The sequence below is a fragment of the Pocillopora verrucosa genome, chromosome 1 (genome assembly GCF_036669915.1).
Source record: "Pocillopora verrucosa isolate sample1 chromosome 1, ASM3666991v2, whole genome shotgun sequence".
NCBI classification, from domain to species: Eukaryota; Metazoa; Cnidaria; class Anthozoa; order Scleractinia; family Pocilloporidae; genus Pocillopora; species Pocillopora verrucosa.
The window spans coordinates 7,146,934-7,173,339 of NC_089312.1; the positions used below are offsets into that span (position 1 = coordinate 7,146,934).

General features: G+C 36.9%; 1 protein-coding gene across 4 annotated transcripts; it reads right to left on the reverse strand.

Moving 5' to 3' along the window:
• Nucleotides 1–138: 138 nt before the first annotated feature.
• On the reverse strand, nt 139–16,946 carry LOC136276780 (2,3-bisphosphoglycerate-independent phosphoglycerate mutase-like). Of its 4 annotated transcripts, none has more exons than XM_066159887.1 (8): nt 16,811–16,946; nt 15,519–15,691; nt 13,440–13,556; nt 11,727–11,859; nt 10,966–11,144; nt 10,721–10,814; nt 10,326–10,435; nt 139–219 (listed from the first exon to the last, which is right to left on the reverse strand). In XM_066159887.1, the coding sequence occupies exons 1-8, from the start codon at nt 16,878–16,880 to the stop codon at nt 154–156; spliced, it is 942 nt and encodes a 313-aa protein (XP_066015984.1). In that variant the 5' UTR covers nt 16,881–16,946; the 3' UTR covers nt 139–153. The 4 variants fall into 4 exon arrangements, with proteins under 4 accessions (XP_066015984.1, XP_066015986.1, XP_066015985.1 ...); XM_066159889.1 differs by lacking the exon at nt 139–219 and adding an exon at nt 244–262; XM_066159888.1 differs by lacking the exon at nt 139–219 and adding an exon at nt 1,510–1,542.
• Between the last annotated feature and the right edge of the window lie 9,460 nt (nt 16,947–26,406).

Here is a 26,406-nt window from a genome sequence, read left to right on the forward strand (position 1 = left end):
CCAACCTTGAGAAAGTGGTCGAGACTCAGTTCGTTCTTTTCAATCATTCCTCTCTCTAATTCCTAAGAATTCTTCTTTTTTTTTTTTTTTTTTCCAGTCAAACCCAACCTTGAGAAAGTGGTCGAGACTCAGTTCGTTCTTTTCAATCATTCCTCATCTCTTTGGTGTCCAGCACAAGGTGCACCAGCACCAGTCATTGTTTGGAGAAAGAACGGCATTCTGGTACAGAACAGTACAAGTGTACTATATCAGCTGAACATTACTGGAGAAAACAATGACAATTACAGCTGTGAGGTGAACACACAGGATGGTGTTGACAAGAAACGAATCCATCTTGTCATCGAGAGTGAGTTTTAGTTACAAAAATGTGATTCTTAACCCAATCAGACTAAGAGGGAAATATATCGGAAATTGCAGAGTTTCTATACATTGCTGGTAAAATTAACAAATCCTGACGCTTTTTAACCTGGCTTCGCATCTAAGAGGCTGACAAAATACTTTTATTGATCCAGCACTAAATTCCCTTTACTTACACTGGATTGTCATTGACTGTTACAGGGCAATTCAGTATTATTAACTGAGTTGATAACGTAAACTGGCCACCGTAAAGAGTTTAAAGGCTGACGTCTTGAGCGTTAGCCCTTCGTTAGAGCGAAAGACACAGCGCCACAGTTTCTTTAGAAACTAACCCCCTTTAGTATTGAGTGTTCATGAGACACCTTGAAGCTTTTTCAGAGGACTCAAATGCACTCTTGCAGCAATTCCGACAAAAGAGACTTACAGGTATTCACTAACTTACATCAACGATACGATATTAACAGCATTTCTTCTTTTTCTAGGGTGTCCAGATCCCTGCCGGTGTACCACGGCAGATGGAATTATGCGCGCAGTTACCCGCATTGAATGTAAAGGAAAACATTTACAGTCTGTTCCACGTCGCTTGCCCTGTTCTACAGAGAAATTGTAAGCATATCAGCTCTTCTTTTGGAAGGGTGGGTTGGGGGAAGGGGGAAGGGGGGGGGGGGGGAGGAATACACAAAAACAAGAAAAGGCTTGAAACGTTCGACTTTAATCAAGGATACTGATCCCCTATTCAGGGATTTGGAAGACAACCAGATAGAGGAGCTCCCACCTGGAGTCTTCGAAAACAAAACCGAGTTGGCCGTCTTGTAAGTAAACAATATATATGCTTACGTTGATATTAACGCGCAATTATTTACGCATTGCTAAATGTCTGACGCTTGGTGAGATAAAATGAGGCAGGGAGAATTCGAAAGGTGACCTTCCTTCCAAATTTTCTCGCTATAGTTGTATAGCTTCACCCACCCCTCCCGCCTCTTCACTCTCTTTACCAATACAGCAGTGATACTCTCCTGTGTGATTGCTAAATAAAGTTTCAACTCTTCCAGATGGCTACATTCCAACAAGATCAAGAGGTTGCGAAATGATTCATTTTCTCAGTTAGTCAAGCTGCGGTGGCTGTAAGTGCAAAGTGGCCATCATATCGGCTAGTACACAGCCTTCTCAAATATGAAAAAAAAGCTATAATGACAAAATATAGATTAGCTTTTACTCGCTCAAGCAATCATGATTACTAATGAAAGAAAGATCTTACTGAATTCAGTCCATTTCTTAAGTATTTAATTTACCAAATGCCGGTTTGAAATTGTTTATAAAAATCCCATCTTATTGTTATCAATCCCACTGCTTTCAAAAACATGGTTGGAGGGATGCATTTTACGTTATATTAATTTGACGTATTCAGCCCAAACCATCACCTGGTCTAATGTCATAATATCAATCCAAGAGAATACAATCTGATAAACTTTTTACATTCTCTTAACCAATGCCAATACATTTAAAATTTTGCAGAAGGAAAAATTGACCTTTATCTTCAAATCAGGGTTCATTTTTTACCAGAAATCCGATCTCGATCATAACTTATCACTTAAAGTTTCAAAACAAATCAGAGGAACACCTTTCATGGGGTTTTTCCCTGACGCAAGCAATATGAAAGATAATCAAATTAGACTATTTGCATAGAGAAACTCAGCCATTCGGAAGGATGATCTCTCACGACTTCTCAAAAGAATCATAGTTCTCCAAACTCCAGCTCCATGCAGCTTCAGTTGCATGGAGGGACTTCAAAAAACTTTTTAAAATGATATTTAGGCTTACTACTCTCCTTCCGCATCAGGAGGTAACTCTTTTCCTTAGCTCCTGGATTCGCTCTTTACCCGTGCAAAATAAATAAACCTCAGCCCCCTTGCCCCAATCCATATTTACTCTCTTAGGACACTCCATAGCCTTTCAATGATATCTGCGTGGCACAGAAACCAATGACGACGCGACTAATTAAGAGAGGTTGTCAGTAATTTTCAAGAATCCGGCGACAAAAGCAAAAATTCAACTTCAGCTCCAAAAGACCCTTTTGGTGAACTGTTTTCAAAAATAATATTCAAAAGTTCCAGAGAGTTTTTATTTTGGCAAAAAATACGAACGTTCGAAATCATACATTTTTCGCTTTTGAGATTTTTGCCATGAACGCGACCCCGGCCAGGCGGGTTACCTCACCTCACCTCACCTCAACAAACAGAATTCCAACCTAGAGTTGATTTGAAAATGTATCTAAACAGCTGGACTACACAAACATGCTATTTTAATTACGGTAACATTGGTAGCAATCTATAAAAGAAACCGAGCAAAACACCGCATGTATACACGAGTTTCATGCACAAGCGAGTATTTTCTTGCGACAACTACCTATTTCGAATATTTAATATGTGCGAGGATTTTATTTAGCTCACACTCACGTATTTACAACAACATTTATAGTTACATGTAATTTGCTCTAAAGTTATGCCAGTGGGATAGATTATAAATTAAAGAACAATATAAACTACGGGCCAATTTCAGCTAAAAACACGTCGACAGAGCTGGTAGCTTTGTAAACAGCGATTTGTTTATTTAGCACTCGAGAAAAATAAACTCAAAAACTTTACCTAAAACTGTGGTTTGTTCAATTATCAATAAAGGTAGGGTAATTTTTAAGTTAAACTGATGTATTTAAATGAATCAAAACAGAAGTAGAGACCAAACACGTCGAGTTTTGTCCCAATAGCGTGTGATTTGCAATAGGAGTACAGCAGAGAAAATGACCGAACTCAGTGAAAATGCACGCTGTATATTTTGGTCTGGCGCGCTCGCTTTTCACGGGCCAAAAATAATATTTTTACATGATAAACACAAAGAATTGCTCGTTTAAAAGAGCTCTTTTATTTTATGTACATTTGTATACCCCCGATGTTATGGTCGTCTGAAATATGGTAAAATTCAGCCTACAAACGGAATACAAAACATACTGTTCTTTACGCGGGTGGTTACAAACGAAAGAAAATTTAGTTGGAGATGAAATATAGTGGGAAAGCTATTCCAAGGGATGAAAAACAACTTATGAAAAAAATGAACCCAAGATAATTTTTCGTTGTCTTGTACGAGCGTTGTGAAAATGCACTGAAAGCCCGATAGAAATTATGCAAAATAGGTATGTTTTGGCCGATTTCGAACGTTCGTATTTCTTGCCAAAATAAAAACTCTCTGGAACTTTTGAATATTATTTTTGAAAACAGTTCACCAAAAGGGTCTTTTGGAGCAAATAAAAAAAAATGAATTTTTGCTTCTGTCGCCGGATTCTTGAAAATTTCTGACAACCTCTCTTAATGACCTACATCATACATCATACATATTGGGATTCAAATCCAATATCTCAGCTCGCGTACTTACTAAATCTTGGTTTCAAATTTTAAATTTTATGCGTAGCAGAAGGGCCAGTTTAGAATTCACGATGGTAGGATCCAACTCCTACATCCCAACTAGTATATTTACCAATTTCCAGTTCCTAATTCTAATAGAAGTTGCATACCGAAAGATGGAAAAGACATTTGAATTTTAGTATAGAAAAATAAAAAAATTTCAACTGCATATATCTTTTGCTTTCTCATCAAAAAGAGACACTTTTCGATGAGAAAACTAAAGGTGTATGTATAAGCAATAAGCTTGCACTATTTAACTTGGATAACGGAAGTATATTATGGACTCTTAAATCTCAGCAGTTTTTAATATGCTTAGTTTTAAAAGCCCAGAATAGAATCAGGAACCTGGTTTTTACTAGCGCAGAATAGAACTTATATGCAGTGTATATCCTTTTTGTAGTGATTTGAAGTACAACCAAATAGAAGAGCTACCACCTGGAATCTTCACTTACAACACCGAGTTAACAGCATTGTGAGTAACACATTTATACGATCATATTTGAATACTTGATAAAGAGACGGTTTAACTGGTTAAAGAGACGCATTTTACCGACTAAGGTGAGATTTTTAACCAAATCCAGGATATATCCTTGATCAGTAAACTCGATACGACCTGTAGAAGAGCTATCACCTGAAGTCTCCCAAAACACAGGGATTATTAGTTATTTTTCATAAGAATATGAAAATTCTCCGTTATTCGTCCACTATGTTCAAGGACAAGTATCCAGGCATATTGTTAAGTCAAACAGTTACATTCTGTTCGTTGTACTTTAATTGTAACTTCTGCAATAAGGGTCTAAAAGTGAAGAGTCCGTGAGGCCTACGCCATATCATGATGGGTTAGGGTTAGGGTGATAAGCTTAGGGATAGGGTTAGGGTGATATGGTTAGGATTAGGATCATGATACCACGATGTTTGCTTTTGCTTTTTTGTAAAATGTGTGCGATGTTGTAAGATTCACTTCTAGTTTCATTTTTTTTTTAAGATAGAAACTTTAACGAATCTAACCTATCGTGTAGGTGACTTATCCGCTCTACGTAGGAAATGGCGGCTCGAAATGTAGAACGTAGGCCTACGGGCCTATCGGCTGGCCTCTCCGCTGGCCACAAAGGGAATCAAATACAGCTGATTCTTGTTCACGTGGGGAATAAAAAGTAACAGAAACCGAGTTTCTTGTGCAAAAAGCGCATTGTAGAGTGAGCCAAATATATAGCAAGTCTCAAGGGGTGGATAAAGAAAGTAAAGAAATTAGTATGTTAATCAGTTGGGGTATGACATCATGGTATAGACAAAACTGTCTTTGGCCCGACATGATTAAGATACTAACTTCTTTCAAAGAACAAGAATCAGCTGTATTTGATTCCCTTCATGGCCGGTGGCACAGCCAGCCGAAAGGCCCGTAGGCCTACGTTCTATATTCCGAGCCGCCGTTTTCTACGGGGATCAGATAAGTCACCTACGCGATAGATTGGGTTCGTTAAAATTGCTATCCTAAAATTATGAAACTAGAAGTGGATCTTACAACATCGCACACATTTCACAAAACAACAAAAGCAAACATCATGGAATTATGATCCTAATCCTAACCATATCACCCTAACCCTATCCCTAAGCTTATCACCCTAACCCTAACCATATCACTTTAAACCTAACCCATCATGTATCGCGTAGGCCTCACGGACTCTTCACTTTTAGACCCTTATTGCAGAAGTTACAATTGAAGATGTTAGGGCCGAATGTACATTACACCCCGACAACATCTACCAAAGGCCAGAACTGTGGGACTTGATGGCGTGGCAGACTTTCAGATGGTGTTGCAGTACCCGTAGATGCCAAAAATGGAACGTAAAATTTCTTAATTAGACATGATCTTACAGAAAGGCAAATCGGTACAACTAAATGGATATTCAAATAGGCTTCCGCACCTTCGAAAAACTCGAATGATCACCTGGTAGTGAATTAACTGACTTTACAGCCTGTACCATAAGCGTCAGTGGGAGGCTTCAGTACTTAAATAATGAGAATACACGTCGTCGATCATAAAGGTGCGCATAAATCATGAGGAACGGCGTAATCTCCCTCAAACAACTGGTATCTGTCTTTTGCCAAAAACGGCAACGAACTAAAGAAAAAGTTGTTTCGCAAACTTTAAGACGTCATCTTAAAAGAGAAACAACCCATCCGTATGGGGAAATTTCCATATCTCCAAAAATGACTCCTTGTTGTGCGGCTTACGCATTCGAAACGAACGGCAGCAAAATAAATTACCCTTGTTAAGTACCTCACACTAAAGATACACTTTGGCGAAATGGTGATTCGCTCGCATGGGAAACTTTTACCCATTTTGCTTAAATACCCCGTCAAAAGATTTTTTTGCTGATATAACTGGGGTGGAAAAAAATCCTTGGACGACCATGAAGACTGACGAACGGCTTCACCTCGAGACGTCAGCTTTAGAAAATAGTCTTAGAAACGGTAACCAAGTAGTTACATTATCAACTCAGTTGATAAAATCAAACTTTCTTATTAAACCCCCCCTACCCCACCCCAGCACCACAGTTTCTTAAAGAACTTGCTCGTTTTATTTAAAAAAGCAAACAATCAAACACATCCCCACACACACACACAAAAACAAATGAACACAAAACTAGACAAAAACCCTTCGGACCGTAAAAATGGGGCAGGCAAGCTCGGTCCAAAGTCTCTTTCTGACAACAAAAATCCAGTAAAATGAAGGAAGATGGTTCGAACTCCTAAAGAGCGACCCGTAACTCAGTTGGAAAAGTGTATACCAACGGAAGAGTTAGATGATACTTAAGACGTTTGTGACGTGCGTTATATTTTGATGAACTAAATGCCAATTATTTAATCGACAAAGCTTCGTAAAGCGTTGAGAAAGAGGACAACTGAGTGTAATATGAAATTAGCGAGGATGTTGGGATTTATTAACTCAAGCCATGTAACGGCTTCGAGCTCCTTGAGAGGATCGGCAATAAGAGGCAACATTGCCCATTGTTGAAATGAAGAATCAAACTGAATCATTCGACGTTTGTTAAGAGATCTTAAAGTATGTTGCGTTTCGATAACCTTAATGGAAATTGTTGTATCGACCACAGATTCGCAAAGCATTGCAAAAAAGAGGACAAATGAGAACAGCATGACATTATCGATGTATAATTATCATCTGACTCAAACCCTGTACGCTTCGAGCTGTTTGAAGACGATTATTAACCTGGAGGCAACATTGCCGACTTGTGAAATATAGAAATAGACTGAATAATTTCGATCAGCTAAATGCAAACCATTTTATTGACCACAGACCCGAAAGAGGACAATCGGATTGTAATGTGACATTACTAATGATGTAATGATTCACTAACTCAAACACTGTAAGCTTTGAGCTGTTTGAAGGCAATCTTCTACTCAGAAGCAAAGAGGCACACTATCAAAATGAAGATTAAAAAGGATTCTTTAGACAGTTGTAAAGATATCTTGAAAATGTTGAAATTTCGCTGAGCAGATTTTTTTCGTGACCACAGAAGATGCGTTGCGAAAGTGGACAACTAACTGTTATATGACTGTCATGGTCATGCTTCACTAACTCCGCCCGAGTAAACTTCGAGGGCAATTGAGAACAATATGATATTATCGATGTATAATTTTTAACTAACTCAAACTCGGCACGCTTCGAGCTGTTTGAAGACGGTCATCAACCCAAAAGGCAACATCTTGTACTGATAAAACAAAGAATTAAACTGAGTCCTTTGAAGTTTGTTCAGACGTGTTGAAGAAGATGGCTTTTCAGTCAACTTAATGCAACCTATTTTATCGACCACATATTCGAAAGAGGACGATCGAGTATAATGTGACATAAGTTATAATATAACGAGTCACCAACTCAAACGCTGTAAGCTTCAAGCTGTTCGAAGACGATCAGCGACTCGGAAGCAAAGTTTCATACTGATAACATAAACAGTAACAAGGATTCTTTAGACGGTTGTTAAGATATCTTGAAAATGTTGACATTTCGCTGAGCCTAGTACGCATTGTATCAGCGACTACATGCAGACACGAAAGGTATGAAAAGCATTGCGAAAGAGGACAACTGAGTGTTGTATTATTTAGGCGCTAAGAAGTAGATGACATTTTCAAGGATGAACGAAATGCGAATCAACAGAAAGTTGCCAGCTAAACATTAGCAACAACTTGAATTATACTACAACGAGTTCTCGATTTAATAGGTCTCATTTTCCTAGAAGTTTTTAAAAAGCTTACTACTCAAGAAAGGAATACGCTTTCATTTGCACTAATCTAAAATTAAAAACTCAAGAAGGCACATTGGGCTCGATTAACTACGGATATCCTGTTGCATGACAAAAGGTGCTGTACTAGGCTCGTGTAATGCTATGTTGAAATAAACTTCTTGGTGTTTGGCTGATCAATATTCTTCGTGGTAGTTTGTGGCTCGCGTAGCCACGAAATTAGCTACTGGTTTGGCCAATCAGCTAGCGGTTTAGGAAAACAATACAGCTGTGGTCACAATAGGAATTCCCGTGAAATAAATTGCGTTGGATCGATAACTCCTCCAAGATCGTACTCTAGTGCGTCGGCTAACGAGCCATGTTCTCTTCTGTCAAATCAATTTCATTAGATCGCTTGCTTGAACGTTGAATGCGTTCTAAGTATTTCAAAACAAGGCTTGATCTGTTGGGAATGAACTTTTACACAACACAGAGACAAACAGCATTTATTTGTCTATTCCCCGCCAAAGTTACATTATGGCGCGAAATGAGTGAATTCCGAGTTGAGACATCGTATGCGAGATGGAAGCGAAAACTACATTCGTAACAATGTAATTTCTTCTTAGAATTTGGAAAAGTTGAATTTCTCAGCATGGAAACTGAATGGAGAATGGCAAATTTCGCGATTTAAAAGACGTTCAAGTCCGGTAAGTTACTTTCATTGGATTGTTATAACACATAAGATAATTTTTATTATGATAGCATTTGTATGTGGAATTTGTTAAATAGATTTGATTAATTCTCCTCGTAAATACAGTAGTAATTAGTTGGGTTAAATTCAGTAGCATGATTTGCTTCAACTTAGCATACATTCAGTGCAAAAATCAAAATTGTAACGCAATCGTTGCCTGTAGCAAAACAGGGCGGAAAAGTAAGATGATAAGTTTCTCGTGCGTCTACAGGTCAAGTCCTTGCTTGCCTTCTAATAAGTGTTACGGTGTCACGATTACTGTAATGTCATTATCACATTCTTGACAGGAAAGCTTGTCAAATCTTCTTGCTTTTAAGAACGTTTACGAGCATAAAAAGGTTGCGATATTTTTTTATTTTTTATCACGCGGACACGATTATTTGCACGTTCACCGGAAATGAATTCACAGTCTTTACAAAGGATAATGGTCATTTGATAGCTTTCTTAGTATTCGGGCGCTGATAAAGAGCGCGGCAAAACCGTGGTGGCAATTTCTGTCTACGATTTCTGTCAACGATTTCTGTGGAATTGTAAGCAATCGGTTGCGTTTCCATTGCTTTGTTAACCACAGAGTATTCGATATATTTCTAAGGTGAAATACACTGAATGTAACTGATTTTTTTAACCGCAAAATTACAACAGTGACAAAACTTTACAAAAAGCTTCTACGCGTCTAGCGCTACAACCTCGAAGAAGAATAATTTAGTACAGATAGCATCCAATTTATGGTGAAACATTACTGCTCTTAAAGCAGAAATGCCCCATCTATTGTTGTCTGTTTTATTTGTTGTTGACAGAAATAAAACAGGCAAACCTTAATTTAGAAATGACCTGACCTATATTCTTCCATGTCATTGGTTTGTTGAGGAACTAAGTTGCTGAAGAGTAAGTTTCACATTACAAACCAAATCTGATTGGTGGACACAGTAACTTATATCCCAAAGAACTAATTAAAAATGTATTTGAGATCTGATTGGTTCATTCAGGAACTAAGATACCTAAAATTTCAAGTACACATTAAAATGGTGAAGTACACATTTAAATGGGGAGGTGTTTTAGATACTTGAAAAGTGACAACTGAATGAAATAGTTATTGGATACTGGGATCCAATATTAGACACTAGTATCCAATTTAAAACATCAGTACCCAATTTCAGATGCTAGCATCCAATTTTACAAGCTAACATCCAGTTTGAATACTTACATCCTGATTTTGGGCATGTGTCTTACTTTTAACACTAGGATCCAATTTTGGACACAAGTGTTGGATTTCAGACACTACTGCCCAATCTTAGAAACTACATGTATTTTCAGATTTTAGACACATTTCATGTCTGATTTTTAACACATGCTTTCAATTTTGGACAATGTCGGCTGATTTTGGACATGCTAGAGTCCAAATTTGGATCCTAGTGTCCCATAACAGTTGTCCTTTTTAAGTATCTAACCATTACATAACTCCTGACTTACTGAAATATTATTTCGTTCCTCTTTCTTCAAATAACAAGATATTATACTTACAAGATTAGATGGAATAACATTTGTTTCAAAAGGTGGCTTTATTCCAAAAGCTTCATTGATTTGCCTCATCCTGTCAGAACGGAAGTCAATAAAACAAAGGACATCTCCATCTGAAGAGAAATAAATAGCCAAAATAATTCATGATGGATATCATAAGCATTTAACTGATAAAAGTAACTAAGCTTTTTTAGTAAAAGATATTGCAGTAATACTTTAATGAGGAAAGCAATACTTTTTACTAGAAGATAAAAAAAATACAATTTGTTAATTAAAAGTTTGTACCATGTGATTTATAGCAAACTGTGTTCTTGCATCTTATGGTGAAAAAAATCAAATATGTACTGTCTATTAATACTCAGTTGCTTTCTCATCAGTTTTAAACACTCAACACAAACCTCTTATTCTTCCTTCAGGGTCCACAATAATGGGTTTCAGGAATTCATCTGTTTCACGCTTGTCTCCTTCTGCTTCATAGCGACCTTTGATAACCTTAAATGAAAAAAAAAAAGCAAACTCAAACATAATATAAACAGAGACAATTTATAAACAGCAGGTGGAGGAATTGCATGCCTAATTGAAGGATCTTTGAGCCGGTCAGATACACCTTGCACAGTCTAATCAGTCAACTGTCTGTCTTTACCTCAATAACTTTATCTGGGGTAGTTTCTTCACCCTTTCCTTGCACCAAAGCTTCATAAGCAATCTGGATTCTCTCCCAACGCTTGTCTCTGTCCATTGCATAGTAACGGCCCACAACTGTGGCTAGTGAGCCATAATTGATGTCCTTCAGCTTCTTCAAGACTTGTTCCACATATGTCACTTAAAAAATGTTAAAGCAGGGATTTTGTTACTTCTTTCATTGATGGGTTTTACTCCCGAGATCTAATTGTTAATAGTCAATTCAAAGCTTCAACATTCCTCCCCCAACCCAGTATTTGAGTATTTGAAGATTGGTTTGTTCTAATTCCTATCCCTGCTGGGAGCAAAATTGTGTTTGAATGCCCATACCCAAGTGTTGGATTAAATGGTCAGTTTTCTTCTTTAATTTTAGAGGCAAAATCAGTGACTCTGACTTTCTACTCATTGACCAGGCTTTCAAAAACGAGACCTTGCAGACCTGAATGAACTCTTTACCTTTAAACATCTCCATATTTAAAGATACACTTGTATTCTTCTGAAAAGACATGACACTTTAGGTTCAAATTCCCCACCCCAGGCACAGATAATGGTCAAAACATCCATGGGTTGCCCAGAAAAGGAGAGAGCGGGATGGGGTGGGGATGTTGAAGCCTCAAATTGATTGGCACTTAATTTATGACACTAGTTATTATCATTATTATTACAATTAATTACTATTGGATAGTGTGGTGGTGAAGTAGCTTCCTTCAATATATTTTATACCTCCACTGGTTGGAGATGTGTCTCTTCCATCAGCAAAAAACTGTACATAACACTTGGGAACACCAAGCTCCTTAGCTGCATCAATCATTGACTCTAAATGATTGATGTGGGCGTGGACACCACCATCACTGACCTGTAGAAAAAAAAATTGTCCATAATGTATACTTTCACATCAAGTGTGCAAGTACAGTCCCACCTCTATCTTCTGGGTTTGTGCAGACTGGGCTGAACAGTCTGGATAATTGAAATTATGATCCATCAAATCTTTTTGCTCAATTATGCAACTGGTCTAAATGCAACACGTGCCTGAATATCCCCCAGCTAAAACTAGGTGATATCCAAGAATATCAGCCAAATGAAATTCCCCAATGTTCAAACCTTGAATCCATCATGATACAATGTAAGCCTTCAAATTATTTAATTAGATAAGGGAGTGTTTGTGGTTGTTGCAGAAGAAGGAAGATATTGTTTTTTTCATAAAGTTTGTACCTGCAGAGAACACTCCAAAGAACACTTCCCCTGCTTACGGTAAGTTGTTTGAAAACATTTTTCATGTGCATGGCAAAATATTAGAAGGATAATAAACACAATACCTCCTTACTGAGCCTAAAATAAAACCAATATTATTTAATCAATATTATCCAAGAATTAAAGGACATTTTCACATCATTGTGCATCCTACAAAAATTTCCCAAAGTACCTACAAAAAACCTTTAATTTATGACGACCAACATTTTACAACCTAAAATGCTGACCTAAATCAGTTTGTTTCAAGCTGCTACTAACAGTGTATGTACATTGCTAATTTTAGCATTCACTGAAGTTGTATTAATTTAATGGAGTAGAATCAACACTGATTCAGTACACTGCTTTGTTTGATGGTAAAAAGTTGTTAAGGATCTCAGATCTGACTAATTAATTCATATTGAATTCATAAAAAATGGGACCAGAGAAGTGAGTCCAAATAATCAAAAATCTGTGTACAGTGTAATTGATGTTCAGATGTTTGATGATTGACTACTTTCAATTTGGTTGATCTTAGCAGTATAAAGGGCATTGTCGTCTCTGAACCTGAACCATTACGGATTGTTATGTCACGTTAACTGTTCGTTTTTTACACAATTTTTCTTTTTTCTTAACCTGTCGGTAACCTGTTGGTTAGCTGTTGGTAGACTGTTGGTCAACTGTCGGCCGACAGGTTTTTTGGGGAGCTCTTCTTCACAATTACCCATGAATGTATGTTCCCACTCAACAATGAATTTGCACTGGTAGAGCATCTGACGGCGAAATCCAAAGGCCCAGGTTTTGTTTCCTTTAGCAGGGCTCACATCTTTTCCTTATCTCACTCTCTTGAAAAATGAATGACCTCTTTAGTCGAGTTAAATATTTGTCCTGTGAGATCTTAAGATCAAGATTACTTCACTTGATTAATAACTTAACCCTTTAACTCCTATGAGTGATCAAGACAGAATTTCTCTTTACAATATCGAAACAATATCAAGCAGAAAAGTTATGAGAGTAAAGGAAAATATTAATTAGGGGATTATATGTTGATCCAATATCAAATTCTCCAAACTAACATTGCAGCAAAAAATTATGGCAAACAGTAAGGAGAATTACTATTAAAATCTTGGGAGTTAAAGAGTTAATTGTTGATTATTAGTATATAGTTCAGACATATGAAAATGATCTTACTAAGACATGGTTACTCACCAAACCCAATAAATGAAACCTTCCATTAGAAGCCTTAGCTTTTTCTGCTGCTTCAGCAAAAACTTTGTTTGTTGAAAACTCCTTATTGTCAGAGGTCATGTTAATTCTAACAATATCCTACCAGAAAAAAAGGACAAGTAATAATGTAAGGCACGAGTGATTAAGAGTAGCCATAATTTTAATTACAAATTAATGTAATAAACAAATTTTATAAGTGTACAGATTGATATGGACCCTTACTATGTCACTGGCTTAAACATACCCAATCTCCATGGACTTATTAACAAGGACCATCTCCTTTCTACAATGATGTTTTTAGACAGATTATTAAAGGATGTGTCTACAGAACACTTTGAATCTCCATCCAAATCACTGTGCTTCAAAACCTTAACTAGCTGTGGGTAGTTTGATTGAGTGTTATTTCATGATCCAATTTTTTTGCAGCTCATAAATCTGAATCAAATTCATTTGGCAGTTTTTTTAACAATTAAGGGTCCTAAAACAGTGTCTTGTCATTGCCTAGGAGAATAACCTGAATCAGATATTTAACTTTCATCCATCATTGTTGCCTTTTGATACCTGATTATTATAATTATAATGAGCTCAGAGTTATTTTTGTATTTTGATTGGCTCCTAATTTTGATCCACTGGAAGACAGACATATAGATGACACCTTCATTAAAAACTTTATGCTCCTTTTTAATCACACATACAAGAGTGTGATAAGAACATCAGTGACACACTCAGCTGTGCCTTAAGTGCCCCTCTTTTGTTGTAACCCTATTTGGCATCATCTGCAATTGATTAAACAATTATTGGAAGAGGTTGTGCATAATATCATGAAGTATCAATGCCAAGGTATGAGTTATCTACCAAAGCAGAAGGCTGAGGCAGATAACGCAGACATGAAGTTTGATAAAAACTCGGTGAATCAAATATTTTTTTCTATTGTAAATTTGCTAAACAATCTGCAGAAGTCAGGCACTTCTCTCTGAGTTCAAAACATTTTGAGAATACTACATGTGCATGGATGAAGGGCTTGGAAACTAGCCAAACTTTGAACTTGACATGGTAACCCAATATCTGCTACAGATATCAACCACACATGCTATTGACTGCATGCTCTCAACCAATCAGAATTTCCATAGTAAGTCTAATGTGTTATAACATTGAATAAACACATGGCAACATGGGTCTATTTTTTTAGGGATCATCTCTCACCCCATTCCCCCTCCTTCCCTAAACTCTGCTACTGATTATAAAGAATCACTGGTTGAAAAGGTCATAGACAAGCCTACACAGACTCCCCTGTGTGGTTTTACGTTTGCGACGCAAAAGCCTTTAATTTAAGCTTCGCTCTGATGAGTATGTCTTTTAGCGATTTACCTCTTTTGTATGATATAATCGGAGACGTTTTGTAAATTGTTTTCAGCAGTGGCTGATTTTGGATGAGGTTCCATTCTTGCATCAGTATTTGTTTTAAATTTTTAACCCCTGGGTGGTATGCTGTCACAAAAGGCAATATTTTGCCTGTAGTTTTTTTGGTTTGTTTTTTAAGTGTCGACTGCCTTGCGGCAAACGAGACCTCAGTTAATGTTTTTTCAATTAGGCTTTTTGGGTAACCACGTGCTTCAAGTCGTGTTTTGAAGGTAATGGGACTCAGTAGAATCCAATTTGGTGTGTAATCTGAGTGATTAACAAAATGGGATGACCACCAAACAGGAGTCCAACATGTTCATTATGAGTATAATTACAGATAATATTGGGCAACACAAAGTCCTATTGCCAATTCATCAAAACTGTGACAAAATTTGAAAACCAAACTAGCCATTCATTGTAACTCTGTAAGATACAGTTAATTCTACAAAATGCATCATAACAGCAGTGCACACACATGATGCCTACGATCCAATTAGATAGCCATGACACTTGCACTGTCTAATTACAAGCATGATGCATATGCTGTCCAATTAGCACTCAAATCTGACTGGTCATAACCAATCATGTTTGAGAATCTTATTATAGCTTTGATTATACGAATAATCAGGATATGATGGCATAGTTTCCTATATTTCACACCTGGTACAAAACTCTTCCAGCTCCAATATTCAGATGTCCTACTTCACTGTTACCCATAAGTCCTGCAGGTAAGCCAACTGACAAACCAGAAGCATCTAGGGTGGTGTAAGCATTGTTTTGTCCAGTGCAAAATGCATCCATGACTGGTACCGTAGCATTAGCAATGGCATTTCCTGTATGAAGGCAGGTAAGTGAATGAGATTGCTTCACACTCTGACATTATTTAAGTTTCAGCATCACTGATTTATTTCCTTTTTCCACTTGGTTGTTTATTGAGTACAGTTATTTATCTCTGAAAAAATAGAACCTACAAACAACATCAAATTTGAGTGTAGGATATTGATAAGATACAGCACCCAAAGGCTTAGATATGACTGGGGTATAAATTTTCAAACAAGTATTATTAATTTTAACCCTTTAATGTCCATGAGTGACCAAAACAGAATTTCTCCCTACAATGTAAATACAATATCAAGCAAATAAGTGACGAGAATAAAGAAAAACATCAATTAGGGGATTATAAGTTGATCCAATCCCAAATTCTCCAAACTAACATCACAAGTACTGTATGACAGACTAAAAGGAGAATTACCATTTAGATCTTGGGAGTTAAAGGGTTAAAAAAATGTAAAAATCATGGCAAAACCAAGTTTAAATCTATAAATCTATGTAAAAATCATTCTCTGGTTCACAATTTCAGAAATGTTACACGTTTGGTCTCCAGTCTTCAACCCTTCAGGTTTAAGAATGGAAGCCAAAAGTTTTCATGTTGCTAAACATTTTGACATTTTCAAACACTGAACGCTGAATTCTTACCAAACATTCGTTACTAATACACTCGAGATGTCACGCAACAACGAGTCTGGATTCGGAGAACTACTGTGCGCACAAAATGCTTCGATTCGCAATCTATGGGAATTTGATTGTCTGTAAACGTTTTACTACACACATTAAACATTAGCAAGTTATGTAAAAATCAGAAACATGGCGATATTCAAATATTGACATAAAAATAGATTAATGAGAGTCAGAGCGTGACGTGACAATTCTGTCAATTTCGCACACTAAAAAATTACATAAATTTTTCAAGACCATGTTTATGTTCATGAACAAAAGCAACATATTTCTTAAATAAACATTTCTCAGTATCAACATCGCCGGATCAATGAAAGTGAAGACATATGTTCCAAACATGTACAGTACATACAGAATTTATCAATCGATCGCACTACAAATTGCTGAAATGAAGTCTACAAAAAGATATGTTTTGCCGACATGAAAACAGCTGGTACCTTCTTTGTTTTCAGAGATGCCCCAGCCGTCGATAACAATCAAGCAGACATTCTTTTGAACTTGAACCATAATGAATTAAAGTTCCTCTGCGAGAGAATCCTACAACTACCTAAGCAGGTCAGAAGTCCGACACCGGCCGGTACCTGCTCACGGTGCATCGTGGGAAAGAACACGCGCGCTCAGAGTTCTGGGAGATTCAGACCCTTCCCTTCTTGAGGCCGTTAAAGTGGTTCATTCGCTAGCAATTATCGCATGCTCGTTGACATACAAGATGCAATTTCTTTATATATTGTTGCACATTTTGTTACCACACAAGTGACCTCTTTACCACAGGCAGGTTTGTTATCATAGATTAAATGTGCCCCTACCCTATGAGCCCTGCCTTGCACCAATCGGAAAAGGAAATAAAAACCATTTAAGACAATTATTATTGTGCGATTTTGACCGTAAACAGGTAAAAAGGTGGCTTTTACCATGATAATTGACAACTTAGCACATGATGTGAGATTCAGAGCGAACAGAACGTGTTCGATGCTTAAAGTATCATGTGAAGCACATGTGATTTCGGCCAAAGGTGGAAATCAGCTGACTAGCTCGCTATATCTGAAGCAAACAATAACAGAACATGTTTTTAACAAAGAAATTACCTAGAAAATTTAAACGTAAAGAGTAGATGTTGTGGATCGTTCTATATACTGTAGACAGAGCAATTGACTGGCTTCGCAGTGGACAACGAAGATGGCTGTATCTTCTGTGTCCATTGTCTATAATGCAGATAACTGTATCTCATCACTGTGGACAGTGTCGACCACTGTCGATAGCTGCATCTACCATAGACAACGTAGACAGTTGTAACTTCTGGACACAATATTAGTTAAGTGTTAGAATGTGCTCATAGACGAGTTAATATACATGAAATAAAAAATACGTGTTTGACGAGGCGTGAGGTCAAGATGGCTAGATATTGGCCGAAATTTTTTGGTTTGCGTTTACGAATAAAAGAACGAGGCTACTATCCAGCCATCTTGACCGGAAAAGCTTGGTCAACAGAGGATTTTACTTTGTAGCGAAAATATTTCGCTTTAACACGAATCAAGAATATTAGAGCGAAGAAAAAAGCCAACTGTAATTAGAGCATCGAATAAACTCCTGAGAATTGCTTATGCTTTCTCTGTTTTGACTTCCTTCTACCGCTTTTTACACTCCAATGCGGCATTGTCTAAAAACTACGAACTACTTAAGTCCGCTAAACATAAAATTTTTTCTTGCGTGGAATCAAAGCGGGCAATCCCGAGCGGGCAAGATGGGGCCATCTGGCTCGTTCGGGTACCCAATGAGAACACAGGATTCGCTTTATTATGCCCACTGGCGCTGCTAACTATCTAATAAGTGATATGCTGTTCTCCTATGAGGTATGTACCACAAAACAATAGTAATAATTTGAGTCAGTGTTATTGAGGTCGCCATGAGACCAGTTAGAATAGAATAGAATAGAATAGAAACTTTATTAAAGTGTCAAAAACCGTCTAGCCAGGGAACAAATCCCTTACTAATTTGGGGACACCAATTAGGGGAGAATATACAAACTAAAAAAAAAAAAAAAAAAAAAAAAAACTATATACAGTAGTAGGTAAAATATCTATAGTTAACTCATTAAGAGATTTATAGTAAAAATACACAGAAGTCAAAATGAACAAAGGCTACAGCCTGCGCAGCCATCATCTAAAAGTTCACCTATATTGAGTTGGCGTATCTTGCTTTTAAACGACGTTAGGGTTGTGACGTCCCTGATACTCTTGGGTAGTTTTGTCCATAGCCTAGGACAATCTCACAAGACTGTTAACTCGTCCGAATTACGATTGCGTGGGAATTCTAATGACAACACCAGGCCTACGGTTTATTTATAAGAATTCTCTAAGAGGTGATTAGATTAATTTACGTACACAATGAATTAGGACGAAATGTTATGGTGATATTTTGATTGCGCTCATTGAGGGTTACCATAAGAACACTCTCACGGTTGTTATCATCACATTGCAAGGTCGTGAGGCGAGTCCAAGAAAAAAAGAAGCGTAAACTCCATTTGGGCAGAATACAACTTTCTTTTGAAATAAGGATTCGTTTTCTAGGGCTGAGACGAAGAGAATTTGATGGAACCCAAATGCCGTGATTTATCGTTCGGTTCTGCTTAAATTGAAAACATTCTCTTAAATAAAGCAGAAGTTAGAGAATTCGTTAATTGGTTTTGACTAGGCTGTTCTTGGATTTAATGGCGGATATGGAAATACTGATTGAGGAAAAACCGGAAAATGATGTGATCTCAGCATTCTTATGGACAATTTTGCTCGCGCTGACGCTCTCAACGTCGCTGGTCTTAAGCAAGGGAGGATAAAACGTACACTGCTTGTTTAAATTCTCTCGCTGAGAAAAAGACTTAAACTGTGAATTAGCATTAACACCAAAAGTGTGCTTAAAATGTCTCAACTACGGAAAGGATTTCGTTTCGAAAAAGTAAATCTAAACAGAAGTGATGTCTACGTAAAATGCTGATATCTGACTCTTCACTGAATTTTCGAAAATTGTCATGTCTAACTTTAAGAGTTATTTTTTTATTTACCTTATCTGATTAATCACAATAAAGAGTTTCCATCGGGGACATTAAGGATCATCAAATATGGGAAAAAAAACTGTAAAATGGATGTTTTGTTTTCTCATCACAAGGGCACCTGCGAGGATAAGTATCCCTGCAAAGACGATGAAATATGTGTAGCTGACCACAGGGCAGATACTCATTTCTGCAAGTGTGTCATAGGTGGGTTCAGATCCCCTTTAAAAAGTCAGCAGCTTTTTGTGTAGCTGAAGTACATTTTATGCCAATGTCACAAAATTCAAATGGGAAATAAAAGATCTGGAAGACTCTATTACAGCTAGCTTTCTCCTTCAATCATAGTCCCCCAACTAAGTAGTTTAGAAATAAGGCATAGGACGCAGGTTTTTACGAATTAATGGATATCTTAAAGCCACTGGAGTACCGTGGACAATTTGATATTTATGGATTCCCATTGTAGGCTGCCCTAAGAGCTGTCTTGACTATTATAAAAATGGTTCCAAAACCAACGGTGTGTACTGGGTTTACCCTGATGAAGAAGAACCATTTCAAGTTCTGTGTGACATTACAACTGACGGCGGAGGCTGGACCACCTTTCAGAGGCGCATGGATGGCTCTGTTGACTTTTATGTCGACTGGGAATCATAAAAAAAAGGCTTCGGAAATCTGGAGGGCGAGGTTTGGCTCGGGAATGACTACCTTCACCGTCTCACTGCATCTGCCAACATGTTGTTCCGCACTGATATGGAAGATTACGAGGGTGACCGACGATTTGCCGAGTATACTGCAGGCGACTCATTGGTATCTGAGAGTAAGCCCATCAAGTATGTGATAAGCATTTCTTTATCAGTTGTTTGCATTAAGAATATTAGGTTACTTAAGCGGGAAATTTCGAAATTTCTTCCACCTAGGAAGAAGTATTGAACTTGCATAGTTATTGACTAATTCTGCTCGCAATTACTGCCTGTGTTAAGTTTTTTATAGAATGCTTCCTAAGTAATGCTTCTCGCTGTAATATAAATCATTAAAAGGACATGTTCTTTTATGACCACAACATGTAATTCTGCTTGCACATACCCTGAAGACTCGATGGCCACCACATGATAAAGCTCTATTGCTAATCATAGGACAGCAGTGTTTTTGCAGCATATTGACCATGTTGTGATTCCATTACAGCTGCCAGAAACATTATATATATATATATATATATATATATATATATATACATATACGTATATATATATATATATATATATATATATATAATTTTTTCCTTTAATTTGGTGGATCACAAAAGAACACATTTCAAATTAAACACTTAGTCAAGCTTCATGTTTAATAAAAGCTATTTTGAGAAAGATTGCGGGGAGGGATGGAGGATGGTCTGGGTATCTGTTATTCCTCAACTATTCTTCAAATGCTCCAAATCCCCTTCATTGCGTGTCTGTGTTCCTGTATAAATGGCTCACAATGATTTACATATGGGAAGATCATCTATAAATTGTCAAAATCTTTCTTCTGCATTTCAGTTATTCAATTTTTATGTTTTCATTAATTAATTACTTTTACCGTTCTGATTTTTTAAAAATACTTTTCACTATTCTGTTGTGAATAGAATCACGCGTGTTACCGTGGTTTTTCTCATTATCTGAAATGATAATTTAAGATTACCTTAAAAGTTCGGTTTGTCTTTTAAGAAATTAGAATGTGGAATGATATTAATCATTTCCAGAAAGAAAGTGAAATCAGGTTTGGTTCAAAAGTATACATGAACGAATAACATTTGGAGGTCTGTCTTATTAGGTAACTTTCTCGTGCTACAATAAAAAAAAAATTTGGTTTGCAGATAAAGGGAACAGTGACCTATCAGACTTTCTACTAATTTCACTTTGCGCTTGGATCGAATTTTTTAAAAATATTTTGCTTCGGAACAGCGATAACATAAATATTGCATTCACATACTGTCTTCAGAAAACTGACAGAAAAAAATTAATAAAGAAATGAGTTTCTTAGTGACACGGTTCGTTTGAAAGTTCACGTAAAATGATGCCTTTTAAAAGCATATTACATTCGCATACTGTCATAAGAAAACTGACAGAAACAAAAAATTAAAAAAAAAAAGAGTTTCGTATTGACACGGTTCGTTTGAAATTTCACGACGCATGATACCTTTAGAATGGTAAAAAAATAACATTTATATACTGTTATTAGAAGACTGACTGAAACAATAAAACAAAATGAAACAGAGTTTCGTAGTGATACTGTTTTGTGCTTAATTTCACGAAATATGCCTCTAAAATGGTGAAAAAAATAAATTTTGAATTCAGATACTGTCAATAGTAACTGACAGAAAAAAAAAGAGACATTTGCATTAAACAGAGAAATTAATACTCAACGATTCATAAGGGATGTGTAAATACATTTCTTTATTTTAGATAGATCCTCCAGGATTACATTGAAATACGAGCCTTGATTCAGAGCATATTAAAACATCAATCCGTAACAATATGAGCATATTTGTAAATCAAGAGAAGAAGCTGGTACATCTCTGTTTTAAAAGAATTAAGCACTAGTTGCGCGTCAACGGGAAAAGCATAAAAATATACTGGTGAATATTGAAGAAAACAGGAAAAGATCTCAAGGGCTCGTCTATGTTTCGAGACAGTTAAAGAAAAATGGCAACGAGAAGAGTAGTTTTCCTGCACGCGCCTGATAAACCTCTGCACATTTCTACGCGGCTTTTCCTGAGGTCTGCTTTTTTCGTGCAGTTAAACACGTCGAGCCACTCGCAAAATTGCTGTTTGGAATATATATTTCTTTCTCGACTAAGAAAATTGCTTCTAAGTAAGGAAGCTACCTCCCACTTTCCAAGAAACAATCTCCAAAATGGCCAGAGTAGGATTCTGACGAAAACAGATCGAAGATTGGTATTGATTAAAATCTTGATATCGATTTGATAAAATCTTTACGAAATGCTTAAGATACGTAAGCCATCTTATCATGTCTCTTTTACGTTCTGGTGGCAGCCGTTGTTTGGAGTTCTTCTTTGCTCTCGTTTCTACGCAACAGAAATCTTTTAATGCCGGCTCGAAATTGCCTGTTGATACCACTGTAAATAAGAGGGTTAAAGAGCGAATTACATTATCGAAGAAAGAGAATAACATGATCAACTTTGCAAAGTGTGGTAAGGTCACTAATACTAGCGGCATAAACAGAAAGGCTAAGAAACATTTTTGAAAGAACGATCGCATCAAAAGATTGACTATTTACTTTTAGGAGAATCCTATTTGCGCCGGCTTTTGACTATGATGAAAATATTTTGGCTTCATAGAACTTCACCTTGATATATAAAATAAACTTGCAATTAATTTCTTTTGTAACTCCTTACAAATGGAGGCTGCCATACTGTTTGATGTTACATCATAGGAAGGAAAGGTGCTAGTAATTGATTAAACTCAATTTCTTATATAGGAGCGATCAATTCCCTTATAGGTTAATATAAATTCAGTGATACTTTTCCCATAAAACTCTTGCCTTTATTTGATGGAATTATGTTAATCCAGCTAGATTTGTTGCCAATTTCTTGCAGCTGAGTTGTCTCTTGAAGTTAAGCACGACTAAGGAGGGCTGTGATATCTGGACAAATCGTTGGATTGGACGTGTCTACGGACAGTTTTATCATAGTTTTAGGACCCATGTATGATAATTCAACGGCGTCTGTTCTCATTCTAGCACTTCCCATGTATCTGTTAGTCTAGGTAGGCGAAATAAATTAAACATTCAATCACTTTTCCCCATCGTAAACTTTCCGACGGTGATGACAAAACATGCATCTTTGTATAATATTTCTCTTTTGTGATGTTCAGCCCTTCCATAAATCTTCCAAGAGGCGAAGATATGTTGTTTTAGAGGGAACACAAGATTGAAATATACTGAAAAGTGCGTTCCGAAGCATTTGCATTTATTGCGCCGAGGGCCGGATGTATTTTAACTATTTTGAAGCACTGGCTTTTGTATCTTTTCTGTGTGCGCTCCCGGAGTTGACCTTTTGCCTTGAAATGTTCATAGAAATGCAAAACTGGCTGAAGGCATAATTGCAGACGTTATGGGACGGATGTTTGAGGACGTTGTCCATAACGACCTTAGGTTAATAGAAAACTCTTTCATAAGAATTTCATTTCAAGATAATGATCTGAAAAAGCTGTATGCAGCCGGCTTTCTTTATATGACTTCATCGCTGTTATAGGGCATTTGATCTGAATCGAAGTGAGGGAGCAGCGGAAATATATTTCAGGTATTTACTTCTTTTTGATACTTAAAAGGTCGATACACGAAAAGATATGATCAGACGTCAGTGAAATTTGACAGCAAAAGAACCCAGTTAAGGGCGGATCTTTCGACTTTATGAAAAAAAAAACTTGTATTTTGCAACCTCAATATGTAAACATTGCAATTATGAATAACTACATAAGTCTTCTTAAAGAGCCGATGAAAAATTCTTGGTAACTCAGGTCTGACATCAAATACTGCGCAACCTTAAAAAGGGAAAAATAGAAATTTTTCCATTGATTCCTGATATTTTCCATACTACTTGTTAATATTTATTTAGACATTCTCCGCTGCGATTATAACAATAACAACATTTTCGTGTTTTTATATCCGGTGAACTGTTTACCGCGACACGTTCTTTCTGGCTCATACACAGCAGCGGAAATAAAAGAAAGAAAAACTGAAGAAAAAAACCTCCTTAAGAATAACGTCATTGGGGAAAATGTAATTGCAAAGGTAGGGGAGAAGTAAACTTAAAAATAATTTATTTACAACCCTTCTTTTCTGGCATAAGGATAATTTCATAATATTATAATCATTCAAATTGTTCTTATTTGTCAAATGTGAAGTATGTGGCTCAGAGAAGTTCCAGTGAGATTCCAAGAACATACAAGGGGATTTTACCAGATAAATTAAATACATTCCCGATCATTTTACTTTATATGATTATATTATTTAAACTCAACTCAATCTTCAAACTTCTCCTCAGCCAATTGCTGAAAACAAGAAGATGGTGTCCAGAAGGACTTTCTGGGGTTTCATTATTGCTTTCTGTAAGCACTGTTGTCTTTATTTCATAGAGTGTCAATTAAAGCCACTGAAATGTTTTATTTAAACCTATTTCAAAGGATTGGAAATTGCTACGTTTAGACTTAAAGTATGCGTTCTTATAAGAATACCTCACGTTTTCCTCAAATATTCTGGCCCGAAAAAGGTCAACTCGGGAGAAAGCAAGCGACACGCGCATGGGAGAGACATGTTGTGGAGAAATCTCACTAAGGGACATTACGAAAATAGAGTTACTGCTCCCTGAGAAATTATGAGACAACACAGCGCCGAAGTTGATTTTCGCCTCTCATTCGAGTCTGATCGCAGGTTTACGTGCGCTGCAGACCATGTTCGTGACGTAATTTATCCAGTGCATATGGTCGACAAAACAAAATACGTTATTGCTTTTCTTCGTTCAATTTTCAAATACCATGTACTACGTCACAATCATCTCTAAATATATATATATATTAAAAAAAAAAGCAAAGAGAAAAAACCAACCTCATCAACGGTGTTCAGAATCTTTTCACTTTTTGTCGTTCGGCACCGAATGCATGCTCGCGTAATTATGTCATTTGCATTTCCTATGGCAAAAACCTGTCCAAAAGACGCTTAATTGGAAAATTTCAGCCAACAAATTTTGATAGCAAACCGGACACCGAAAAGAAAGATGAAATATGAATTTAAGGGATAGAAATTTTTTAATAGCGATGAGAATTTATTGTGGTTTATTTATCGACCTGCGATATCTTCTTCCTACCAATTTTTGTTTTCGTTAGTTGCGCGATGCACGATGCTGAAATCGGCATATTTAATTTGAGTGCTTAAAATTCAAAACAAGGAAGTTAATGACGTCAATGCTGTCTAGATATCTCTGAATATCTACAGATCATGTTAGGTTTCAAAGCATCGGCGAGTAATCCGCCTAAGTTACGAACACTATTCACCCTTGGCCAATTTCAAAATCGCTATAAGATGTAATAATCTCGGAATGTTGACCGTAAACTTGATCAAAGCCATTTGAAATTCTTTTTCAACCGCAGAAAATTTGGAAATTTCGAAACTTGCAAATATTGATTTGTTATTTGAGCATGCACTGGCTTCTGAGAAGCGGAGAACAAAGAGAGGCAATGTTTACATGGTCAGCGGTCTATTTGAGAGAGGAGCTTTGCCTCGTTTCTCGACGAGCGGTTGGTTATCGACCTAAGCAGAGCCGTCTGTCAAAGAGACTACAAATCATATCAGCTATTGGCAATTCCAAAAGTAAAGGAGGCGTATTTCATCACTCAAAAATCGGAGAGAAATTAAAAAAATGCAGGCTCTCTGTTGTTGAATTCTCACCGGTCTAAATCACACACGTCCAGTGAAATGAGGTGAACGCTAAGCAGTCGAAAGAGTTTCAGTTGAGAAAGACTTCATGCCGAATGAGATCTATATTAGGGTTAAGTCGAAAGCTTCCTTTATCCTTTTGAATGTGTGATACTGTTGATACAGTTTCATCTGTTGTTCCCCTTTTGCTCAGCACTATGTGATGTCTCTTCCATATAGTTTTCATATAACCAGTCTCCGCGGTGTCTAACGTATATAGCTTTTAATAAAAACGTCATTTCAAGTTTAGCGTTTCCATAAACGTCTTTGAAAACAAGCTTCCACTCAAGATGCTCTGTTTCAATTGAATTGGTGAAGTGTACTCCCATTTTCTTTTGATTTTACAAGCAGTTGCATTAATAGTTGAAGTACGCCCTCAGGGAGTTGTCCCATCGTTTCACGCAACTCAACTCTTGCAAGCTCCAAAAGGACATTATGTGGAACTGAGTTTCACCTTGAAGACTTCAAAACCAACACCATGCATTGATGACATGTACCTTGAGGTTCGCGATGGATACAACA

Coding starts and splice junctions, on each gene's coding strand:
- LOC136276780 (XM_066159884.1), bottom strand. CDS start 16,880: ATGGTTCAAGTTCAAAAGAATGTCTGCTTGATTGTTATCGACGGCTGG. Junction 13,557..15,518: donor CTGGAAGAGTTTTGTACCAG/GTGTGAAATATA, acceptor TTTTTCTGGTAG/GATATTGTTAGAATTAACAT. Junction 11,860..13,439: donor GGTTTCATTTATTGGGTTTG/GTGAGTAACCAT, acceptor TTTTTTCTACAG/GTCAGTGATGGTGGTGTCCA.